Below are 26135 nucleotides of genomic sequence, written 5' to 3'. Positions count from 1 at the left end.
TGCATTTATGGCCTGAGGTACACGATGGTTTTCGTAAGGATATGGAACCACATAGAAAAGGAAGGGAAGAGATACTTTTTAGCTTTAATTTACACCGTGAGTGTGTTTTAAATTAAGTCGATACCATGTAATTTCCAGACCTGAAATATTTCACTAACTGCTCTCTAATTTTCAAGGTTTTATACCCTGTATTTTAGATTTTCTATAATTTAAAAGCTACGGATCTGAAACTAAATATCAGATTTAACTGTTAGCTTTTTCTGTGTTTTAGTAATTCGTATTGTATGCGTCATTTGAAAAGGGGCCTGTAAAATAGTTTTTTGTTTTGGAACAAATTCCAGGCTTTTGGATGTGTTAATCTTTAAATATGATTTCTGTGTTTCCCAAAGTCACATCATGAATTTCCTGTTTGGTAGAATCTTCTGGGTAATTGAGATTGTGCAATTGTGTCCAGTAACAGATCATATTGCATTTTCTAGTTCAAGCTGCTTAAGTTATGTTGCAGATGGCACCGTGCGTGACATCTTTCTCCCATTTTTACAGCATGGCAGTTTACATTTTAAAGGAATTTGCAGGATTTTACATTCAGAGTGTGTGTGTGTATAGTTGATTTGCAGCATTTTACATTCGATATATACATGTTAATATATGTATATCCATTCAGTATATACATATTATGTATATCTAGTTGATTTGCTAATTTTCAAAGATGTATTTGGATCATTGTTCTTTTAATATTTTATAGCTCATTAATATACTTCCATTTTTTCATTCTTGAATTGACACATTCATTTCTGTAGTATCACGTTTTTGTTTTCAATGCTATTTAAATTTTAATGGAGTGATAACAGCAGAATAACTCATCTATAGAGGGTTTGGGTGAACTCCAGTTGAATTCCTCGCAAAGGTTCAGTACTGTTGGTGACTAGCTCTGCACTGGAACAGGAGATCCAGATTTACAGTGAAGTACCATTAAAATTAACTCCACATTTCTTTAGTGGTATATTTTTCTGTGGTATAAAAGCCAGCAGAGGCCGGGCGCGGTGGCTCAAGCCTGTAATCCCAGCACTTTGGGAGGCTGAGACGGGCGGATCACGAGGTCAGGAGATCGAGAAAGTCCTGGTTAACACGGTGAAACCCCGTCTCTACTAAAAAATACGAAAAAGTAGCCGGGCGAGGTGGCGGGCGCCTGTAGTCCCAGCTAACCGGGAGGCTGAGGCAGGAGAATGGCGTAAACCCGGGAGGCGGAGCTTGCAGCGAGCCAAGATGGCGCCACTGCACTCCAGCCTTGGCGACAGAGCGAGACTCCGTCTCAAAATAAAAAAAAAGCCAGCAGTATCTGACACTTAAAAGTACTTTTATTGAACAGATTTTTAAAAATAGGTAATATATTCACATTGTATAAAATTTGAAAGTTTTAAAAAGGTATTCAGTGGGCCGGGCGCGGTGGCTCAAGCCTGTAATCCCAGTAGTTTGGGAGGCCGAGGCGGGTGGATCAGGAGATCCGGAGATCGAGACCATCTTGGCTAATACAGTGAAACCCCATCTCTACTAAAAATACAAAAAATTAGCCTGGTGTGGTGGCAGGTGCCTGTAGTCCCAGCTACTCGGGAGGCTGAGGCAGGAGAATGATGTGAACCCGGAAGGCGGAGGTTGCAGTGAGCCGAGATCGCGGCACTGCACTCCAGCCTGGGCGACAGAGCGAGACTCTGTCTCAAAAAAAAAAAAAAAAGGTATTCAGTGAAAAGTCTCGTTTTTTGTTCTCCAGCCACTCTACTGTCTTTCTCAAAGACAAGCGCTGTTAAGTGTCTTGTGTCTTTCCAGGGGGGCAGAGTTTTTTTATTTGCTTGTTTGTTTAGTAGTCTTTCTACTAAAGGGATTTAAGATGTAACCTACAGCATATTGGTGAAGGAAAATACAGCTGAAACTGAAATTATTTGACAGTTAACAATAAACAATTATAACTAATATTGGAATGAAAATACCAGAATTTAGATTTACAATTAAGTGTTATCTTATTCAGAGTTTCGGTGTAGTTATTTGAAGTTGTTCTTTTCTTTGAGATGAAGTCTCACTCTGTTGCCCAGGCTTGAGTGCAGTGGTGCCATCTCGGCTCACTGCAACTTCCACCTCCTGGGTTCAAGCGATTCTCCTGCCTCAGCCTCCCGAGTAGCTGGGACTACAGGTGCCCTCCACCATACCCAGCTAATTTTTAGTAGAGACGGGGTTCTCCATGTTGGCCAGGCTGGCCTCAGACTCCTGACCTTGAGTGATCTGCCCTCCTTGGCCTCCCAAAGTGCTGGGATTACAGGCCTGAGCCACTGTGCCCGGCCTGAAGTTGTTCTTTCAATGAGTACCTTTTTATGTGTGGCAGAAAACATTTTTTGGAACTTCTTTTAGAATCCACTTTGGAGCCTATGATACTCTTCTTCTTCTTTTTTTTAATTTTGAGACAGAGTCTTACTCTGTTGCCCAGGTTGGAGTGCAATGGCACCATCTCTGTTCACTGTAACCTCCACCTCCTGGATTCAAGCGATTCTCCTGCCTCAGGCTCCCAAGTAGCTGGAATTACAAGTGTGCAACACCATGCCCGGCTGATTTTTGTATTTTTTAATACAGACAGGGTTTCACCACGTTGGCCAGGCTGGTCTCTAACTCCTTACTTCAGGGGATCTGCTCACCTTGGCCTCCCAAAGTGCTGAGATTACAGGGGTGAGCCACTGTGTCTGGCCATCCATCTTCATTTTTTTGAGAGCAGATTTGATTTTAGGGAATAACAGTCCATTTGAATCCAAATAATTTAGGGAATTTGGACTCAAAGATTAGGCAATCAGGTTGGTGATACTACTGTTTTAGGTCAGATAGAAGTTACAACTATAAAGTAATGACACAGCATTTTTTGTGTGACTTCTTGAACTGGACGTGAAGTCTGCTTCCAAAAATATCTCCGAATTTTATTTTATTAATATTTATTTATTTTGTAGAGATAGGGTCTTACTGTGTTGCCCAGGCTGGTCTCAAACTCCTGGCCTCAAGCATTTCTCCCACGTTGGCCTCCCAAAGTGCTGGGATTATAGGGATGAGCCACCACACCCAGTCCCTGAATTTTATTTTCAAGAATGAAAATAAATTAATAGAATATTTCAATGAATAAAATTCATTCATTGAAATATTTGTCAGTTTCCTAATTATTGCTCTGAAGTGCGGTATACTTTGATGTGTAACATTTATAAATTATTTTAAGCCTATATTATTTTAATTTATACTAAGTATAGTAAAAAAACAAGTAGCAGCCTGTGTGAGAACCAATTATGAATCAAAATAAGGTTTTACATATATGCCTTTCCTTTAAAGAGTAAAGGGAACTAGACTAGGTCTTGCAGTTTTAAGGAACTTTATGCATTGTCTGTGAGGGGAAATGAAGCAAAATTGTTTAAGAATACATTGTTGCAAAGCATTGATTTTGGGGTTTTGGGACAGAAGGGGAGAATCTTTGTGGTGAGTTTAAGGAAATACAAACAGGAACTTAAAAGTGCCTTTCCTCTGGGGTACTGTTTTTCCAGGCCCTTGCTGTTGATTAGAGGAGGTGGGGCACTGGTAACCATAAAATAGGAGTTGATAGTTGAGAATTACTCTTAGATCATATTCAACTGTTTATTCAACAGTGTTTATTGAATACCTACTATGGGCCAGATAGCTAGGTTCTGGAAGTAGAGTGCTAAACAAGACAGAAACAAGACAATCCATTCTCAACTGGAGCTTATAGTCTAGTGGGTTTAATAACTACATTTTGTGGATTGCTTGCTATGTTCTAGCATTGTGGTGTGCACTGTATCTTCAGCATAGAAAGTATATAACAAAACCTTTGGTAAAAGGATAGCAAAACTTGCTAAGAAATAAAATACAACTTCCTAAGTGCTTTGTGGAACAAGATTATTCTAGTATAATAAAAATAAATGAAGCTAACTTTTTTTAAACTATTAGTGGCCATTCACCGTTTTAAATCTTTTTTAAAATTATTTTTTATTTTTTTTAGAATGAGCCAGGGCGCAAAGAAATAAAAATGCATCATTATTAAGTATACAAGGGTGACTTTCTTGACTCCTGACCAGTGAGAAGGTCTGCTTTTCTAGTAGTGATAGTAGGTCCATGCTGAGCTTTCCATTCTTTTCTTTGTAACCAAAAGTAAGGTAGTTGCCTGTATGTTACCAGTGCTAGTCAATAAGAAATCTTTAAACATAATTAATGGCAAACATTTATATTATTTATGTATAAAGATTGTTTTAAGAAAGAGTTCATTTGAGGCTGACTGTAAAGTCATTTTATTTATCAAATCCCATTTTTCCACTTTTTTTTTTTTTTTCGCCCAGGCTGGAGTGCAGTGGCACGATCTCGGCTCACGGCAACCTCTGCCTCCCGGGTTCAAGCAGTTCTCCTGAGTAGCTGGGATTACAAGTGCACGCCACCACGCCTGGCTGATTTTTGTATTTTCAGTAGAGATGGGATTTTACCATGTTGGTCAGGCTAGTCTCGAACTCCTGACCGCGTGCTCCGCCCACCTTGGCCTCCCAAAGTCCTGGGATTACAGGAGTAAGCCACTGCACCTGGCCTCCACTGGTTCTTCTTTAAAATAAGCTTATCTGGGATCTCCAGGTTTTCAATTCTGGCAGTTTGATTTCTTGATACTGAGGAGTACTCTGCTTTTGATTTCTTCCTAGCCCAGTCTCAGAGATGATCTGTGTTGACTTTGCCTTTCATGGGCAAGAGTACAGATATTGCTGAGCCTCTAGGGCCTACAGTTCAAAGATGGAAGAATTCACTGGGGTAGATCACCCTCACTTTAGAATTAAATGACATTTTTAGGGATTTTTGCAGTTTATAAAGTGTTTTCATTCAAAGCGTTATCAATCAGTTCTCACTAGCTCCATGGAGGCTGATATTTATTAACCCCATTTTATAGATGGACTCATTCATTAAAAGAATGGCATACTTGTCAGTGCTACTTTTAGTAGTCTCCTTTCCGATAGATGTGGGCTGCTGAGGTTGTGTGGTGGCACCTTCTCTTATGCAGTTCGCCTCCTGTTGTGAAAAAGGGATTGCTGAGTCACTCGGAATAGAGCTTGAGTGTAGGAAAGCAATCCCACCAGTGTCATTGCCCAGTTTATGTGAGGGGAAATGACTTAATTTAACCCATTAAAGTCATGTCTCCTTCTCAGAACTGATAAACCAAAAATGCACTCATTGCCTAGATTAAATTTTTTTCTGAAGGAATTATTAGGCAGTGCAAATAGTTAATTCCTGAATATATGAATCCTATTGGTTTGAAATTCTTTAGTGTACATTTATGTAAAGTTGGGACTGTCCATACATGTTTGTGTTATGTACATATAGGATATAAATAGAAATAACTGCCTCTCCAGCCCTTTGAAAATATATTAGATTTTTGCTTTTTGCAGTAAAATTTGTTGTAAAACTGATTTGTTCTTATCTAAGAGGTATAATTACTGCAGTGCTCAGAAGTGTCTCATCATAAAGTGGGTGCTCCTGACTTAGAGCTTAGGAATTTCTTCTCATGGCTGCTATGGAAGTCATACACCTATTTCATCAGAAAAATAACCAAAAACTTCTTTAAACTTGGAAATGTTTTTTGTAAAAGAAACATCAGTATTTGGAGTTGTTTGTCTTTCACAGTGCTCCCATAAATTAAGTACAGGCACAACTCATCTTATGCTTCACAGATAATTGCCTTTTTTTTTTTTTTTTTTTAAACAAATTGAAGGTTTGTGACAACCCTGTGGTAAGCAAGTCTATTGGCATCATTTTACCAACAGCATGTGCTCACTTCATGTCTCCATGTCACATTTTGGTAATTCTCGCAATATTTCTTTTCTTTTTCTTTTTCTTTTTTTTTGAGACGGAGTTTCGCTCTGTCGCCCAGGCTGGCGTTCCGTGGCGCGATCTCGGCTCACTGCAACCTCCGCCTTCCAGTTTCAAGTGATTTTCCTGCCTCAGCCTCCCGAGTAGCTGGGACTATAGGCATGTGCCACCACTCCCAGCTAATTTTTGTATTTTTAGTAGAGATGGGGTTTCACCATGTTGGTCAGGCGGTTTTCGAATCCTGACCTTGTGATCTGCCTGCCTTGGCCTCCCCAAATGCTGGGATTACAGGTGTGAGCCACCGTGCCCGGCAATTCTCGCAATATTTCAAACTTTCTTCTTCTTATTAAATGTTATGGGGATCTGAGATCACTGATCTTTGATGTTACTGTTGTAATTGTTTTGAGGTATCTGGAACCATGCCCATAGGCAGACTTAATTGATAAACATTGTGTGTGTTCTGACTGCTCTGCCAACCAGCTGTTGCCTCTCTCCATCTCTTAAGGCCTCCTTATTCCCTGAGACACAATAATATTGGAATTAGGCCAATTAATAGCACTACAGTGGTTTCTAAGTGTTCAAGTGAAAGGAATGGTTGCATGTCTCTTACTTTAAATCAAAAGCTAGAAATGATTAAACAGTGAGGAAGTCATGTCGAAAACTGAGATAAGCTGAAAGCTAGGCTTCTTGTACCAAACAGCCAATTTGTGAATGCAAATGAAAAGTTTTTGAAGGAAATTAAAAGTTATATTCCAGTAAACAAATGAATGATTAGAAAGCAAAACAGCCTTGTTGCTGAGATGGAGAAAGTTTTAGTGGTCTGGATAAAAGAACAGACCAACCACAACATGCCCTTAAGCCAAAGCCTAATCTAGAGCAAAGCCCTAACTCTCTTTAATTGTATGAAGTTTGAGACAGGTGAGAAAGCTGCAAAAGGTAAGTTTGAAGCTAGCAGAGGGTGGTTCATAGGTTTAAGGAAAGAACTTGTCTCCATAGCATAACTTTATAGTGCAAGGTGGCTGGGGGCGGTGGCTAACATCTGTAATTCCAGCACTTTGGGAGGCTGAGGCAGGCAGATCATCTGAGGTCAGGAGTTTGAGACCAGCCTGGCCAACATGGCGAAACTCTGCCTCTACAAAAAATACAAAAATTTGTTTTTTGTATTTTTTGGTGTTGTGGCGTGTACCTGTAGTCCCAGCTGCTTGGGAGGCTGAGGCAGGAGAATTGCTTGAACCCGGGAAGTGGAGGTTGCAGTGAGCCACTGCAACCAAGTGGCAACCGAGATTGTGTCACTGCACTCCAGCCTGGGTGATAGAGCAAGAGTACATCTCAAAAATAATAATAATAATAATAACTTCCGTAGATGAGACATTGCTTCTCAGAAATGAATAAAGCAAGTAGTTTCTTGAGGTGGAATCTACCGTTGGTGAAGATGCTTATGAACGTTGTTGAAATGACAACAAAGGGTTTAGAATATTACATAAACTTAGTTGATAAAGCAGCAGCAAGGTTTGAGAGGATCGACTCCCATTTTGAAAATAGTTCTACTGTGGGTAAAATGCTGTCAAACACCATTGCAGGCTACAGAGAAATCTGTCACGAAAGGAAGAGTAAATCAATGCAGCAAGCTTCACTGTTGTCTTATTTTTAGGAATTGCCATAGTCATTCCAACCTTCAGCAATTATCACCTTGATCAGTCAGCAGCCATCAACACTGAGACAAGACCTTCCACCAGCAAGAAGATAATGACTTGCTGAAGGCCCAGGTGACCCTTAGCATTTTTTAGCAAAAAAGTGTGTTATTTATTTATTTATTTATTCATTCATTCATTTATTTTTTCGAGACAGAGTCTTGCTCTGTCACCCAGGCTGGAGTGCAGTGGCACAATCTCGGCTCACTGCACCCTCCACCTCCCAGGTTCAAGCAATTCTCCCCCCTTAGCCTCCCGAGTAGCTGGGATTACAGGTATGCGCCACCATGCCCAGCTAATCTTTGTATTTTTAATAGAGATGGGGTTTCACCATGTTGGTTAGGCTGGTCTCAAACTCTGACCTCAAGCTATCCTTCTGCCTCAGCCTCCCAAAGTGCTGGAATTAATAGATATGAGCCATCGTGCCTAGCCAATAAAATATTTTTAAATTAAGGTATGTGTGTATGTGTGTGTGTGTATATATATATTTTGACATACTACTAGTGCATACTTAATAGAGTACATTATCATGTAAATATAACTTGTATTTGCATTGGGAAACCAAAAAATTCATGTTACTCATTTTTTTGTGATACTCACTTTGTTGTGGTTATCTGGAACTGAACTCATGATATCTGTGAGGTACACTTGGATGTATGTGTTAAGGATTTACAAAATTAACCAGTTTTCTCATGCAGTGTTCAAGTCTATTAATAATTTATTCTAGGGAAGAAGAAGTGGTGGTTTGTAAATTCTGCACTTAACAAAATACTGGGTTTTGGGCATGCTTGGCTCCAAGGCTGAATGTAGTGGGGAAAGAAGTATATGAGAGTGAGGAGTCTAGGATTTCCAAGTTTTGGCCTTGGGCAAATGGATATATTTTAGTGCCATTTTCTGAACTTTGTGTTACAAAGTTACAAAGAGTGTTACAGGGTACAAGATTATAGAGAGAATGGGGAAGGAACATAGGTTCATGGTAATCTCCTTGAGGATAGGACTCATTATACCTTGAGTGTCTACCATGTATGGTTTGCTGTAAGTGCTGGAGATGTAATATGAATAACAAAGACAAAAATTTCTGCCTTAAGAAGCTATATTCTGGCCAGGTACAGTGAGGGATTATATTCTGTAATCCCTGCACTTTGGGAGGCCAAGGTAGGAGGTTTCCTTGAGCCCGGTAGTTAGAAACCAGCAGCCTGGGCAAAATGGGGAGACTCCTCTACTAAAAAATAAAAATAAAAAATTAGGCAAGCTTGGTGGCACACTCCTGTAGTTCCAGCTACTTGGGAGGCTGAGGTGGAAGGACTGCTTGAGCCTGAGAAGTTGAGACTGTAATGAGCTGTGATCCTGCCAGTGTACTCCAGCCTGGGTGACAGAGTGAGCCCCTGTCTCCAGAAACAAAAAAAAAAAAAAAAAGGAAGCTATATTCTAATGGGGATGGCAGTGGAAGTATATAATAAACAAGTAAAATTTATAGTGTGTGAGGTAAGTGCTGTGGAGAAAATGCAACAAGGGAAGGAGAGTGAGTGCTAGGATGCCTATTGCACTTTTAAGCAAGGTGAACAGGGTAAGCATCATTGATAAAGTAACAATTGAGCAAAAACCTGAAGAAGGTGATATAGAACACTGGTTGGACATGGGTGAGGATGTAAGAACATTCTAGGCTGAGGATTAACAAGTGTGCAAAAGCCCTGAGGTAAGGGCCCTGTGTTCCAGGAAATAGCTAAGAGGCCAGTACAGCTGGAGCTAAATGAACCAGGGGCCAAATATAGGGAGAAAAGTGGAGTGAGGGATGGGTCGCAGATGTTCAGGGATCATGTAGGGTCTTATTTGCCTTTATAAAGACTGTGACTTTTCCTTTGAGTGAGAGGGGAAGCCTTGGAGGGTTGTGACCAGAGGAAGGACATGACCTAAATCATGTTTTGACAGATCACTGCGCTCTAGGGTCCCAAGTGTTTCATTTCGGTTCCTTACCCATTCTACCCTAAATGACTACTGTGAATAGGATAGAATGGTGGAGTTAGATGAATTGATGCAGAGCTCTGACCCATGCTCACAACTCTCATTCCAGCAGTCCCAGAGTGCCAGAGCCAGTATTTTTGTTGGGCCCTAGAAATTTAGGGTATTCCAGTCCAGCTCTTTAAATAACATGGGCTTCCTTTACTTTTTCAGGTTTTTGTTGCCAAAAGGAAGGGAGCAGAGCTTAGCTCAGCTGGAAAAGGAAGATGAGTCTGCTGGCAGATTGTTTTTTAACTTCTTTGCCTTTTAGGGTTTTTCTTACTTTTGGATCGTGTTTTAAAAGTCATTTTCACCTTCTTTCAACAGTTAAACATTTAAGATCTTATTTATTTGATTTTATTTGACTCTTTTTCTGACTTACATTCCTTTGCCTTTTCCCCATTATAATACTTTTAGTAGAGATTGGACCATTGTTATCTGTCATTAATATCTTGGCTTTGAGGTCCCAAGGACTTCTCTGTTAAACTTGAATACATTGTATAGATTGAAAGATTCTACAGACATGTGACCCTATAAAAACCCATATTATTTATTGTCGTCCCTGCCTTTACAGATGTAAGCCCCCCTCCTCTTTTCATCAGAGCTCTCCCTCTTTTACTGCTCTATCATCAAGTTGCAGAAAATAAGTTTTCCTGCAAACATAGATTCCCATGGCAACATAACAGAAAGGTAATAGAACAAATGTTTATTTTGTCTAGACCTGCTGTCTGAGTAACATTAGACCCTGAACATGTTGGCTCCTGTTACTTGAATGTGTGGTTACAAATTCCTTATTTTCCTCAAAACTTACTTCTCTTAGACCTTCATGATATTGTCACTGTGCCTGTGATATGAAGGAAGGTATGTGTGTGAGTATGTGTGCCTTACTGTCATTCTACTCAAAAGTATGTATTGATTGCATTTTCAAGCTTATGGCTTAAAATGTAGACACCACACAACATGTGAGCATGTGAAGAAAAAAAAAAAATACCAGTTTTGTCCTTTGTTTTCATAAGTTCATTAATTTAGTATTTCCAGTGCACTATACTAGGTGTTTTGTTTACAGAGATTTAAAACAGAAGAAGGGTACCTGCTTTCGAAAATATCAGTCCAGGCTGTGTGTGGTGGTTCACGCCTGTAATCCCAGCACTCTAGGAGGCTGAGGTGGGCGGATCACTTGAGGTCAGGAGTTGGAGACCAGCCTGGCCAACATGGTGAAACCCGTCTCTGAAAAAATTAGCTGGGCGTGGTGGTGTGTGCCTGTAATCCCAGCTATTTGGGAGACTGAGGCATGAGAATCGCTTGAACCGGGGAGGCGGAGGTTGCAGTGAGTCCAGATCGCACCCCTGCGCTCCTGCCTGGGCAACAGAGCAAGACTCAGTCTCAAAAAAAAAAAAAAGTATCAGTCCAGAGGAGACATATTTATGTTTCCTCAGAGATGGCTTTAGGAGTCCTTTGTAGCTTTTATTTTCTGCATTCTTCCTGCTTAAGTTGGCATTTGAAATCTACCTTTGTATTGCTAATTCTTCTCTTAAGATCTTTTTAGATTTTTCTATGTCTCAAATTGAGTGACTGCTGTGGTTTGAATGTATTCTCCAAAGTTCGTATGTCAGAAACTTAATCCCCAATGCAACAGTGTTGGGGAGTGGGGCCTAAGAAGTGATCAGGTCATGAGGGCTCTGCACTCCTGACTGGATTAATGTCATGATCAAGGAAGTGGGTTAGTTATCACTAGAGTGGCTTTATTATTAAAGCAGATTCAGTCCCCTCTTGCTCTCTCTCTCTCACCGTCTCTTGTCTTCTGTCACCCTCTTGCCTTCCACTACTGGATTACACAGCAAGAAGGCCCTAACTAGATGCCAGCACCTTGATACTGGGCTTCCCCGCCTCATGGACTGTGAGAAATAAGTTTATTTTTTTATAAATTATCCAATCTGTGATACTCTATTATAGCAACACAAAATGGACTAAGATTGACATACTGGTCACTTTTTACATCTAAGGTAATTTTATGCAAAGGTATATATTGGAAATCTGTGTCAGATAAGCCTTTCCATCTGATGATTCAGATGTAGAAATGATGACATCAGCATGTGTTCACACGAAGTCAAAACAACATCTTTTGATCTGCCAAGGGCTCAGGGAGGATGTTTTAGGAGGAAAAAGGAACTGTGAGGGTAAGAGTCCTTTAGTTCCTTAACCCATCCCTATACTTGCACTTGGGGTAATGTCTCTGGCTGTGACAGTCTTCTCACCTATAACATGTGGCCCTAATCATACCCTTACTTTTGTCTGACACGCGGTTGAGATGTCTGGCTTATGCAAGTGTATATTTAACTCATCTTTCTTGTATTTCCTCATCCCTGTAGTAGGTATAACTTGATTCTCGAAATAATTGCTTTGCTTTTAATATCTCCAATAGCTATCTCTTTTTTTCTCTCCTGTCAAATCTTTTATTTAGGGCTTTAGCTGGCATGAACCTTCTGGAACTTAGGCTTTTAAATAAATAGTTTCTATTTATGTTTTCTTCTCCAGGCTACCAAATGCTGGTGAAAATATTAGTTGTCTTGCTCATTCAATGTAATAAACTATTATGTACTAATGAGCATAGTATTAAGTTGAAGTGAAATGTTGATATTGGCTTCTTATACTGATATACTTCTTATGTCATTCCCTCATTTGACATTAAGTTTGGCTTGCCTCATTTTCTGATTCCTAGTTTAGTGTTCTGAGTGCGTTATGCTTTGAATGATCTGTTGTGAAATGAGCAATCTCAATATTAAATGATACTGATGCTAGAGCAAACAAAAAAGTTAGCAAATTAAGAGAACAGGCAGTAAGTACTATGAGCATCTATTAAGCTCTTTCTGCATTCCCAAATATAGTACAGGTTCAGTGTTCCTTATCCAAAATGCTTCGGATCACAAATGTTTTGGATTTTGGAATATTTGTATTATACTTCCCAGTTGAGCATCTTTTTTCAAAATATCCAAAATCTGAAATGCTCCAATGCATATTTCTCTTGAGCATCATGTTGATGCCCAAAAAGTTTTGGATTTTGAAGCATTTTAGGTTTTGGATTTTCAGATTAGGGTTACTCAACCTGTATAACCCAGAGTAATTCAACCTATTGACATTTTAGGTGGGATAATGTTTTGTTGTGGGGTATGGACTTGTGCGTTGTAGTATGTTTAGCAGCACCCCTGTCTCCTACTTGCTATATACTAATAGCGGTTCCCAGTTGTGACAACCAAAAACATCTAGACATTGCCACATACCTCTTGAGGGGTAGAGAGGGCAAAATCACCTTTAGTTGAGAATCACTTGTATAACCCTATATATTTGGATTGGTTGGTCCTGAGTAAAAACTAGATGGGATAATATGAACCTTCCACCTGCAAAAAGATAGAAATGCTATACTTTTTGCATTATAAATTGGGCCTCTCTAAACATGATTTTTATTATTTCTAGGAGAGTAGCAGCATTTCTAATGGTCCAGGTCCTAGTTATAACCCGATAAGCTTAATGGATGGGAGAACTTGCACAAGCATGTTTGAAGAGGCCAGGTGTATCACTGGCACGTTTGAGAAACAACTGATTAGTGAGGGAGACCCAGTTTTCATGAACAATTGTGTTTTGTCATCGTCATGGCCCCAGCTTTGGGTGTTTTGAATTTTTTCTGGAAAGGAAATTAGCATGAAGTCCCAGTTGGTAGGTAGGCAGCATTTTCCGTAGTGTCTCTTCTGGTATTCTGTGTCCTTCGTCTCCTGTCTTTCAGTATTTAGCATTTTCAAACTCCTAGAAATGAAATGCTGTTTAGAAGTCCACAAAGAGAGCTAGTCCATTGTGAATTACACAAAGAAGTAGTCCATTGTGTATTAATTTTCTGTACGTTTTTGAAGGCTCTTGCATCTGGGAAGGCTTGCTTAGTTTTAAAAATATTAGGTAATAACAGACTGAAATTTTGAAGATCTTATGGATCCACGGTAGCAGGAACTCAGGAAGATCAGCCTTCTTTGATTTAGAATGTCATTTAGGCACATTATATATTCTGATACCTTAGAAGATACAATGCATTTTCCTGAATTATCATTGCTACTGCTTTAATTACTTTAAGGCTGTGAGGCGGTAACTAACTTTAGTGTCATGATGTATACATCTTAACATTTAATGTGCTCTTTTATTTTTTTTTAACACCCCCTTAAAGTACTCTGGTATTCAGATTTTTCCTTGTGTTTCTCTAATTCTCCTATTTCATCCATTGGTCAGTTTTTCCTGCCTCTTTTCTTTCTGCTCCATGATCCATTCTTAAATTTTCTTTTCTCTTTGCATATGCTTTTTGAATTCATTATCTCATAGTCTCAACAATGGTCTTGTTCATATACTATACTTCCAAATTTGTACTTTCAAACATATTCTCAAGAATGTCTGACCCTTTGGATTCTCAATCTATTGAGATATAATGTTTCATGCTTTCCCTTGATTACTTTCCTACACACTTGTTGAAGATACCAAAGATGTAGCACTAACTTCTCTTGGAATGGGATTGATGTTACAAACTTGAATGGTTCATTCAGTTTAGATATGTGAAGCGGATATCATCATTAGCACTGATGATTGACAGTATTAAAAATTCCAGTCAGGAATGAACCAGAAGTTACCTGAAGTTTTCAATAACTCTAGGTATTAATGCAACGTATTTTGAAAGTTTGAAATATATGGGTGTAAATATTGATGCTTACATGTTAGATTTACTGTGGTGAAGGAAATTTGCCAGTCGTCCATCAGACAGTGTTAAATGCCCACCAGTGTGTAAAAGAAATAGACCTAAAATATTAATAAATTGTGTATATATGTATGAAGGTATTGATGTGTACAGAGAAGTGGAGACATTGTGAGTTATAGTGGTCAGTATGGTTTCATGGAGGAGGAAGGATTTGAAGATTATTTAAAAAGATGGATATTTGGACAGAAGAAAAGCAAACATTTTCAGACAAGAGAAAACATAAACCAAGAGAATGGATATGAAAAGGACTGTCCTGACAGGAGGAACATCTCAGGTAGGGTGAACCCAGTTGTGGTTCTCATTCTTGTTGTGCTTCAGACTCACTTGTGGAACTTTTAAACATACCCCCAGAAATTAATAATGAAGTCTGGAGTGGGACTTAGGCAGTTGCTTTTCTAAAAAGTCTACAAATGGTTCTTTAGGTAGTAGAGAGCTGTTGGAGTTTCTTGAGTTGTGAACTGTTGAGTAAAATTGTTTTAAATTGGTCTTGCTGGAGTGTAAAGAATGGATTAGAGGAAACAATTGTATTGCTTTGTAAAAGTCTGGTAAATGTATTTACGTGTCCCTCTGTTCATTTTGACTCCTCAGCTAGATTTCTTAGTTCCTTGAGATCATAAACAATCAACTTTTAAAGGTACAATGAAGAAATATCTTTTTTTTTTTTTTTTGCTGGGTTGGGGGACAGGGTTTTGCTCTGTCACCTAGGCTGAAGTGCAGTTATACAATCAATGGCTCACTGAAGCCTTGAACTCCTGAGTTCAAGCGATCTTCCTACTTCAGCCACCCAAAGTAGCTGAGACAACAGGTGTGTGCCGCCATGCCCGCCTAATGTTTTTTTCTTTTTTTTTAGACACGAGGTCTCACTGCCTCATGAAGTTGCCCAGGCTGGTCTTGAACTCCTGAGCTGAAGCTGTCTTCCTGCCTCAGACTTCCAAAGTGCTAGGATTACAGGTGTGAGCCACTGCACCTAGCAAGAAATACCTTATCATTCTATTTTCATTTGGAACTTGCAGGCTCATGCCTGTAATCCCAGCACTTTGGGAGGCTGAGGCAGGCGAATCATGAGGTCAGGAGATTGAGACCATCCTGGCTAACATGGTGAAACCCTGTCTCCACTAAAAATACAAAAAAATCAGTTGGGTGTGGTGGCGGGCGCCTGTAGTCCCAGCTGCTGGGGAGGCTGAGGCAGGAGAATGGCATGAACTGGGGAGTCGGAACTTGCAATGAGCCGAGATCGTGCCACTGCACTCCAGCCTGGGTGACAGAGCAAGACTCTGTCTCAAAAAAAAAAAAAAAAGAAAGAAAGGACCTCATGATATATGCTAACCTCACCTGTACAGACTTTCTTATTTTCCCGTAATCTCTTACCATTTTGTCAGGTTTTATATATGCAATTCCAGTCTGCTTTAAATCCATTGTGAATAAAGGAAGGTATGCATCAATAAATTTAGAAGTTAAACAATTTTATTAGGATATATGAAGAATCTAGTAACCCAGATTTTCTATGTGTGTGTGACACAAGGGGAGGCAAGTATGAATGTGTAACAAAACATTGAAGTTTATTTAATGATTATCCTTGTATGTTATGTACTGGATTCACAGCAGTAGATGAGTGACAATGACATCCTAATATTGTAATAACTGCTTCTAATTTTTATGTTTCTTTCAGCTATTTTTTACTATACCAATGATTTTATAAGATGTGAATTAATTTGATAACTTTGGAAGGCTTCATGTAAATTCACAATTGGGGAAAAAACTTGTTAAACAGTATGTCCTGAATTTTAGTTTGGAGAACCTGTTTATCGTAAAGATAATTTCATTTTATAATGCTGTTCATGAAAACAAGGTTTTACTTGTAGCTCTACTTTTACAAATGTGATTGAGAGGAGTATTCCAGCTTTGCCATGGACCAAGCTCCTTGCCAAACCCACTATAAAAGTTATCACATTTAATTCTAACAAATACCCTACAGATGAAATATAAACATAATTCTCATTTCATAAAAAAATTTAATTAACATCCTCAAGATTATATAGCTATTAAGTGACAGAACTGGAATTAAAATCCAGATAGTCTAATTCCAAAGTCTCGGCTCTTATTTAATCACTCTGTTGGAGTATTATAAACATGTAATAATAAATTGTGATTGTTGGGGTCTGTAGGTACTGATTAATTCTAGCCTGCCTTTTGCTGAATAGATTCAGGAGTCAAATAGAGATAAAAATATTTACTTTATTAGTAAAGCTGGCATGCAGAGTGGCTTGGACAGGCAACTTAAGTGGGCTTCTTTCTTCCCTAGTTAATTGAACTTGCACACTTAATCAGTCAGATCAGCTAGAAAACTACTGCTGTTCCTTGCTCCCCAGCAGACTTACCAGCGGAGGAGAGAAGAAAGTGCTCAACTTGCAGGTGGCAGGCAAACTCTGAGGTGGGAAGTTGAAGAAGCTGGGTCCCACAGGGGCAATGGCCATTTTTCCAGTCTCACCAGAGCTAGTTTAGAGAACTGGGTTTAGAGATGAGTATACATTTACTTGCTACTTTTGAGAGAGAAGAAGTTACTAATTTATGGGTCTGTAGGAGCAGTGGGAGTGGGAAAGAAGAGAACAACCACCCTCCTTTATGTGGGATAAGGAAGGAGTCAGTGAGGGCGTTGTAACAGAGTAATTGCTTCTTAGAGGTCCCTGACAGGTTCCTGAGCAGGTGACTATTTAAACCAATACTTGAAGGGTAAGGATTTAGCTATGGAGTGGGATGGGTGCGGAGGAGAAGAAAGTCCTAGGAACCAGGAGCAGCCTGTTTGAATAGTTAAAAGAACTGAAAGGAGCTAGCAGAACACAGTGGCCGAGAGAGAGGGAAAGAGTAGCACAGGAGCAGGTAGAATAATCAGTGGTGGCCAGATCACCTGGGCCTTGTAGGCCATCATGAGAAATTTGTGTTTTACTCTGTATGCCAAGGAGATTTCTTGAACGGTTTGAAGGAGGGGAGCGGTGTGATCTAATTTGTACTTTAATTGCTATTTTTTATTTTTCGTTTTGAGACAGTCTCACTGTATCTTCCAGGCTAGAGTGCAGTGGTGCCATCATGGCACACAGCAGCTTCAACCCTCCTGGGCTCAAGCAGTCCTCCTGCCTCAGCCTCCCAAGTAGCTGGGCATGGTGGCCCATGCCTAATTTTTTTTTTGAGATGGAGTTTTGCTCTTGTTGCCCAGGCTGGAGTGCAATGGCGTGATCTCAGCTCACTGCAACCTCCGCCTCCCTGGTTCAAGCAATTCTTCTGCCTCAGCCTCCTGAGTAGCTGGGATTGCAGGCTCCTGCCACCACACCCAGCTAATTTTTTTTAATGTATATTTTTAGTAGAGACGGGATTTCACCATGCTGGCCAGGCTGGTCTCAAACTCGTAACCATGGCCTCCCAAAGTGCTGGGATTACAGGCGTGAGCCACTGCGTCTGGCTGCCTGACTGATTTTTAATTTATTTATAATTATTTTTTTCAGACAGAGTCTCACTTTGTTGCTCAGGCTTGAGTGCAGTGATACAATCTCAGCTCAGTGCAACCTCCACCTCCTGGGTTCAAGTGATCCTCCCACCTCAGCCTCCCAAGTAGCTGGGGTTACAAGTGTGTGCCACCACGCCCCACTAAATTTTGTATTTTTTTAGTAGAAACGGGTTTCACCATATTGGCCAAGCTGGTCTCAAACTCCTGACCTCAAGTGATCCACCCGCCTTGGCCTCCCAGAGTGCTGGGATTACAGGCGTGAGCCACCACACCCAACCAATTTTTTATTTTTTGTAGATACAGGGTCTTGCTCTGTTGCTCAGGCTGATCTCAAACTTCTGGGCTCAAACAGTCCTCCTACCCTGGCCTCCCAAAGTGCTAGGTTTATAGGCTTGAGCCATTGTGCCTGGCATCATTTGTATTTTTAAAAGACTGTATTGGCTGCATTTGGAGAGCATATTAGAAGGACCGGCAGGCTGGTGACGTGGACTAATATGATAGTGGTGAAATGAAGAGCAGTTGACTTTGAGATGTATTTTGGAGGTGAAAACCATGAGACTTGCCAATAGATTTGAATGGGGACTGAGGAAAGGGAGAAATCAAGGATGACAATCAAATGTCTAGCTCGAGCAACTGGATGAACAATCCATTTATTGGATAACAGAGACATGGAGAAGAATAGTTCTGGGTGTTTTGTACTTGCTGCGTTTCAGGTGCTTATGTGTCTTTGTCATGGAGACGTCAGGACACAGAGAAGAGATTTCAGTGAGAGACATAAATTTGGGAGTTTTCAATATATAGATGGCATTTAATTTAAAGTTGTGGACATAGATGAGATTATCTAGAAAGAGAATATGGGAGAGAGAACAGGGCCCAGTACCATGTCCTGAAGAACTCCAACATAGAGAGTTTGAGTAGAAGTAGCACATGCAGTGGAGACAGAGATGGAGCTGCCACAGGGGTCATACATAGAAAACCAATAGAAGTGTTGATAAAGACTCCAGGATGGACAGTATTTAGAGAAAGTGGTGACTATGTCAATTACTAATCTTAGAAAAGTGGATTTGGTAGCAGAGATCATTAATGACCTTGAGAAGAGCAGTTTCAGTGGAATGGATTGAGGGAAGAATGGAATTGAAATGAGTCAGTTGTGTAGATGTGTGCTTTTCACATCTTTTTTTTTTTTTTTTTTTTTTTTTTTTTTTTTTGAGACGGAGTCTCGCTCTGTAGCCCGGGCTGGAGTGCAGTGGCCGGATCTCAGCTCACTGCAAGCTCCGCCTCCCAGGTTTACGCCATTCTCCTGCCTCAGCCTCCCGAGTAGCTGGGACTACAGGCGCCCGCCACCTCGCCCGGCTAGTTTTTTGTATTTTTTTAGTAGAGACGGGGTTTCACGGTGTTTGCCAGGATGGTCTCGATCTCCTGACCTCGTGATCCGCCCGTCTCGGCCTCCCAAAGTGCTGGGATTACAGGCTTGAGCCACCGCGCCCGGCCTGCTTCTCACATCTTAAGAGGTATATTAATCACCTGGAAATCTTGTCAAAATGTAGATTCTATTTTAGGGCCCAAGATGTCCTGTCCTTTCCTTTTCCTCTTCATTTTCCTTTTCCTTTCTCCTTTCTCCTTTCCTGTTGTCTGCAGAGATCCTGCATTTTCTAATGAGCTCCCAGATAATGCCAGTGCTACTGGTCCATGGAGCAATGGAGCACACTTTGAGTAGCAAAGGTATAGATTAGAGGTTCTCAAACTGTAATATGTATCAGACTAATGTGGAGGGCTTGATAAAATACAGATTATTAGACCTAGTTCAAAGTTTCTCATTCTGTAACTCTGGGGTGGTACCTGAGAATTTTCATTTCCTATAAATTCCCAGGTGAAACTGATGCTGCTGATCTGGGAACCTCTGGTGTAGGTGATTTTTTTGGAGAATTTTAACTGTGATGGAGAACTGTCAAGGGAAGTCTTTGTTTGTTGGTTGAAGGTGGCAAACAAGTAGAGTGCCTTTCTGCTGATGAGAATGGTCCAGTAGATAGGGAGACACTGATGATGCAAGGGAGAAGAGGAAGGAAGAAGGGAAATCCTTGAGAAGATGAGGAGGGTGGCTCCAAAGCATATATTGTGGTCTTGAATTTTGATAAGAAAGGGTATATTCTTAGTTATAGCAACAGGGAAGGTGGAGACGATGGGTTTATAGATTTGGGGATAAGCAAATGGAGCTCCCCTCTTGATGGTTTCTGTTTTCTCAGTGAAGGTAAGGGCAACTCTTGAGGGAAGAGGGTGAGTTGGAGATTTGAGAGAGATCATGTCAAATGATCATTTTCAAGTAGGAAAATGAACTTACTAGAAGAAAATGGCTTTATTGAGAGCCTCTTTGAGATTAAGGTCAGAAACTAAGAATGAAAATCTGATTCTACGGTCTTTTTTGTTCAACCTCAGTTAGTTCTTTGGATTCAGTCATGGGAGAATTAAGTGGTTGAGATTACCCAAGGTTAAATTTTATCCAGGTGAGTACATCAGAGAGAGAGAGAGAGAGAGAAGTACAAGGAAGTGATTATAATCATGGAACAGGAAGGGAAATGAAGACAGAAGAGGGCTGAAGGATAGAAACAAACAATGACGAGGTTAACAAATTGTTGTATTCAGGGTGCAAGTAAACTAGAAGTAACTAGGTTTGTGATGAAAAGCAAATGCTGCTGGCATTCAAAATTTTGTAGGTTGGGCAGTTTTTGGTAGGAATAAAGGTCTAGAGTGTGACTGTGAAGACGGCTGGGTGTGGTGGAGTTTCCTAGAGAGATCAGGAAACAGGATGTTGGGTGTGCCGTTCACCTGGATGTTGAAGTTGCCAAGAGTGATGACAGAAGTTGGGAGTGTAGAGAGATCTTCTGGATAGACACTAACTTTTCAATGAATGATGGAAAATTTCAGGTTAGTGGATACCAGCAGCAGAGAGGGATAGGTTTATCAGGGTTGTGAGCAGGAGGTATTTTACAGAACAAATGGAAAGTAATGGTCCTGAAGTGATAATGGCTGCCAAGGAAGACTCCTACCCACCTGCTATCCAGGAGGTATCTGGGCTATTAGAGAATGCTTTCTAATGGCAGGGCTATAAGAGAAGCAGTGTCTTCTAGAAATGGCCTAGTTTCACAGAGATGGAGGGAAGGTTCAGAAAAGAGGTTGCAGATTTATAGGAGTTTATCACAAATTGGGATTTGAAGATTGAGGGCATGGCATAAAAGTTTGGGAGTGAAAGGAAGGGAACTGGAGTAGGTACAGAGTTGTAAAAGCAAGTTTGGCAGGCAGAGAGTTTGGTGATAATAGATGACCAGAAAGTCTTAGATACATATTAGAGACCGAGACAAACTGGAGGATGAGGCATAATGGAACTGGCCCAGACAATTTCTGTTATTACTATTATATATTTTTTTGAGACAGAGTTTCACTCTTGTTGCCAGGCTGGAGTGCAATGGCGCAATCTCAGCTCACTGCAACCTCTGCCTCTTGGGATCAAGCGATTCTCCTGCCTCAGCCTCCCGAGTAGCTGGGATTACAGGCACCCGCCACTGCGCCCGGTTAATTTTGTATTTTTGGTAGAAACGGAATTTCACCATGTTGGTCAGACTGGTCTCGAACTCCTGACCTTGTGATCCACCCGCCTCGGCCTCCCAAGGTGCTGGGATTACAGGTGTGAGCCACCATGCCCGGCGATGATTTCTAAAAATAATTAAAATACACATCTCATTTTTGCTGTAGATGTCCTCCATGATCTAGCCACTGCCTGCATCTCTTATATCATCCCTTCCCACTCTCCCCTTGCACCCTGTGCTCCACCCACACAGCCCTTCCGTCTTTCTGTCACTCACTCCAGCATGCCATAGTTTTCCTACCTCTGTTTCTTTTTTCATTTGTTTGCACTTGCTCTTCTGAGAGATAGAGTCAAGTGGTCAGTAGCATAAGCTCTGGATCCAGACTCCCTGCTCTGCCACTTTTAAGCTTTGTGACCATGGTCAAGTTACTTAACCTCTCTGTGCTTCAGTTGCTTATTTGTAAGTTGGGGAATGATAATAGTGTTTTTTCATAGGAGATTCGGGGAATTACAAAAGCTGAATTGAGACAAATTAATGTAAAGGGCTTAGAATAATTTCTTGTATGTGTGGGTAAAGACTCAATAAACATTAATATTATTATTTCTTCTGCTTGAAGCTCTTTTTCTTATATATTTATATAGGGAATTTAATCATTACATTGTTTCCTTCTCAGGTCAGATGTGATTCCTTAGCCATCCTAGCTAAAGTGTCATAACTCCGCTGGCTCTCTGTCACTCTTTATCCCATTACCCTTTTATTTAGTCATAGTATTTTCGTCACCATTTGAAATTATTTTATTATTCTGTTTTGCTCTTCCCCCATTCCCTGAAGGGCCAAGTACTTTGTAGGTGCTCCAGAAATGTTTGTGGCAATTTATTGTCCTGAAAACACGGTTTCCTGGGCCTTGACTCTAATCAGGCAGTGTATGTGGCAAGGTGACGACAGTGAGGCCTAGGCAGGGAAGACAGAATTCAACTCTGTTTATTAATCTGTTGGCTCATCTAGATCAGGCAGCTGCCAGTTTTTGTAAATTTTATTAGAACACAGCCACACCCATTTTTAAACTTATTTTCTGGCTGCTTTCCTCCTACAACCAGAGTTGAGTAGTTGTGACAGAGGTCTTAGGGTTTGCAAAGTTGAAAATATTACTATCTGGCCCTTCATAGAAAAAAATTTGCTGACTCCTGATTTAGATACATAGAAAAGACAAGGAGAAAACACCAAAAATAATAAGCTTTATTTGGATAGTGGGATAATAGGTCATTTTGCTTTTTATCTTTATGCTTTTTTTTTGTATTTTGTTATAGACCCTTTAATTTGGAAATAGCCGTATAAATACCCCAAAATGGTATTTAGAACACCTTTTTAATGGTGAGTTTTTTTCCCTTTTTTCCTCCTTAGTGCCGCTTTTGACACAAAAACGGGGTTACGTGTGGCAGTGAAGAAGCTCTCCAGACCATTTCAGTCCATCATTCATGCCAAAAGAACCTACAGAGAACTGCGGTTACTTAAACATATGAAACATGAAAATGTAAGTTAATTCATTCAAGGAAGAATACATTTTGATCTTGAATAGGCTGGGGAAAATGTTTTAATTACTGCAGATGGAAATGCATTGGAGTGCATCAAATGTTGGTCCCTGCTTCTTGTCCTGGGGTGTTAGTGGCCACTTGGTTATGTCAGGTCAAAGACTTGGAATGAAAGTGATGCATCTTCCTGGAGTTCTAGTTTTACTCAAAGGTTTTTAGAGGGGAAGGAACTCTTTAAAATTTTAAAGTAAAAGGATATATTATGAAATATAACACAAAATTCACAAGAATTGTTAAGAGAAAATATTAAAAGGTTGTGTATTCTTTGCCTGGTTTTCCTAAGGCTCTATTATGAGAATGTGGGAGTCTGTGGCTATCAAAACACAAAATAGCCACAGACTCCCATATTCTCATAATATAGCCTTAATATTTTTAAGTGGAAAAATCTGAGGAAGAGTGCCCTAGGCTCACTGAAGGTCCTATCAAAGAGGGCTATTATTTTATATATTTGTTAATAATTTTTCTTTTTTTCCAGATTCAGTTATTTTAATAAATATGTCGGAGGCATTGTTTAAGTTAATTATAACTTTTTATTTTTTACCAATTTGGTAATTCGAGGACATTGCCATTCTGCCAAGATGCTTACAAATTCTAATACGGTAAATAAGTGGATATAATTGGAGTATTAACTGAAAGTAAAAAGACAGTTGACTGAAGACATTTTACTGAACTTCAAAATCAAGTTGTGAATTTCTGTGACTGCTGTATGAAGGGTACTGTGGAGTTTGTAGCATCGTGGAAGCATTGGCCATAGAGATTTCAAAGTCCTTTGGCTGTACTGCTTGTTTTTTGTGCAGAAGAAAATTCAAAATCTGTGAATTTATTATTTGACTATTTAGACTGTTTTAGTAATTTAACTTCTTCATAGCGAGAAAAAAGTCACAGATAAGTGATTCTTCATTAGCATACACTTGTTTCATTAGTGCAAATTTCTTCTAAATTGAGAACATTAAGACTTAAATTTGTAATTGGATTATGGATACCATTATAATCACAGCTGCTGCTTTTTATTTTCACATTTTATTTTGATTGTATAGTATCGAGGAAATCCTATTTCTACAGAAAACTTCTATTCCTGAATATAATTTTACATAAGTAGCTATGTGCAAACCTGAGTTTTAAGAATGTTCAGTGTGGAGCTGCAGCTTTCCTAATCAGTGACATGTTTACAAGAAGTTGAGATATGCGGAAAAAGCTGGCAGCAGAAACTTTATTCCTAGGTCTGCATAAAATCAAGGTGGCCTGGCAGCTTTAAGGGATGTGTTTGCATTTGATTTTTAACACACTTGAGTGTGTATGCTGTTTTTCATTACACATTATTATATGTGACAGAGATAGTGTCACAGCTTTGCAAGTATAAAGGAGATTTTGAAAATGAAATGCAAGCCAAGCATTTATGGAACCCCAGAGCACCTTTGGGAGCCCCTAGGATCTTATTGATGTGGCTACACTAATTTAAGAACATCTAGTTTCAGAGATTATCAGTGCTACACTTGATTGTTTTGCTTTTCTTCCTAAATATGTTAAGCCAGTGTTTAGGGATCATGGTATTAGAAAAATAGGATTTTAATTTCCATGTATTGTTTTATAAGTGTCTTGCTTACTAGCGGTAGATGGTCACCTAGATATCAGTGATTTGTTACTTAAACAAAATAAGATACATAGCTGAATGTCTCATAGTTCTCTATTCCGTTGGCAAATGTTTGAAGCCAAAAGACTTGACTCAATGTAGAAAAATTCCTGCATTTTAGCCTATTTTAAAAACATTTGTTAGGTGCTTACAATGTAAAAGTAATTTTACCCAATAAAGAACCAAAACTTCCAGTAAGTTTAATTGAGGGTTTTCAGAGAAATTTGTCTCGTTTACCTTCCTCTTCTTTTTAAAAAAATTACTGTTTTGGGTCACCATCCAATTTTTATAGCTGCCAAACCTCCTACAGGCAGCAGCAACAGAAGCTTAAAACTTGTGACCATTTTAAGTGTTGGTAACAATACAATTTTCAGGTGCCAGAGGGCACATGTGATCTTTTACACAAAAATGCCTCTGACCCACAGTCGGTAGTTCATCTTGAGTTGTCTCTTCTGTTAGTGATCATGAATAATAAATAAAACATTTATTAGGTGAGTGACTGAAGCTAGGGGATGTCCTCTGTGACTGTGAGAGTTTCTCTCTGAACAAAGTTAGTTGGACCATTCCTGATTGAACTTCTGACCTTGATCTCATTAACACCTGCTCTAAGGAAAGATTAAAGGGAGGCAGCCTGCCAGCTGCATCCTTTTGCTGTCTGGGCAGACACTACAGAAATGGCCCACATACGGGTCTAGAGATCTGTACATTTTAGAATTTAAAAATGATCAAAGAAATTATTTTGTAAATTTTATTTGGGAACCTTTAGATTTAACCTTACCATTGTAGACCAAGAGATTGTTTTGATGTGCTGTTGTTAAATATGCTAAATATGGTCTTTGGATACTGAGTTTTAAAGTATTTTTTTTGGATGTGTGCTAATTTGATAAAAAATATGATTTATATTTGCCAGGCTTTGGACCATGATGGGATAATCATTAGAGATATTTGCTGCTTATTTGTATTATAAATGTCTTTTCTAAAACTTTTATTCCTGGATTACTTTGAGGTGACTGAAGTCATGTAACAGCAGAAGGAGTTAAGGAAATAGACTAAAATATGACTTGATTTAGAAGGGAATTTCCATTTAAGAAATGAGTGCAGTGGCTCATGCCTGTAATCCTGGCACTTCGGGAGGCCAAGGTGGGTGGATTGCTTGAACCCAGAAGTTTGAGACTAGCCTGGGCCACATGGCAAAACCCAGTCTCTATTATATTAAAAAAAAAAAAAGAAATGAGAAATGAATAGATTCCTAAAATATTTTCCAGATCTATTTTAATGCTGAGAATTTTTTGTTTTACAGTATTTTCCTTATGATTAATATTTCATAAATATGATTAATGGAGGGAGGGGTATTTTGTGAAAACCCATCAAAAATTTAAGTACTTTGATTTAACATGAGTAGTTTTAATCTCAAAATTGTTATTTTTGGTGTCCTTATGTTAAATACATTAAATGTTATAAATATTGCCCTTTTTAGGAAATTA

At 39.5% G+C, this 26135-nt stretch overlaps 1 protein-coding gene and 2 long non-coding RNA genes across 8 annotated transcripts in view; 2 read left to right on the top strand and 1 right to left on the bottom strand.

The window, feature by feature from the left end:
- MAPK14 (mitogen-activated protein kinase 14) overlaps positions 1–26135 on the top strand; it is an 83902-nt gene that overhangs the window by 1438 nt on the left and 56329 nt on the right. For all 6 annotated transcript variants that reach the window (XM_015136236.3, XM_015136235.3, XM_015136237.3 and 3 more), the window contains one exon: positions 22834–22963. In XM_015136236.3, coding sequence (XP_014991722.1) covers positions 22949–22963 — 15 coding nt within the window. In that variant the 5' untranslated portion in view covers positions 22834–22948. The remainder of the gene's footprint in view (positions 1–22833; positions 22964–26135) is intronic.
- On the top strand, positions 2053–8804 carry LOC144340432 (uncharacterized). Its single transcript, XR_013416539.1, has 2 exons — positions 2053–2476; positions 7125–8804. It is a non-coding gene; the product is annotated as an uncharacterized LOC144340432 (long non-coding RNA).
- On the bottom strand, positions 4365–9238 carry LOC144340446 (uncharacterized). Its single transcript, XR_013416554.1, has 4 exons — positions 8991–9238; positions 7967–8659; positions 6124–6288; positions 4365–5412 (listed from the first exon to the last, which is right to left on the bottom strand). It is a non-coding gene; the product is annotated as an uncharacterized LOC144340446 (long non-coding RNA).

The sequence above is a fragment of the Macaca mulatta genome, chromosome 4 (genome assembly GCF_049350105.2).
Source record: "Macaca mulatta isolate MMU2019108-1 chromosome 4, T2T-MMU8v2.0, whole genome shotgun sequence".
NCBI lineage: Eukaryota > Metazoa > Chordata > Mammalia > Primates > Cercopithecidae > Macaca > Macaca mulatta.
The sequence above is the reverse complement of the archived record's forward strand: the minus strand, read 5'-3'. Positions and strand labels throughout refer to the sequence as shown.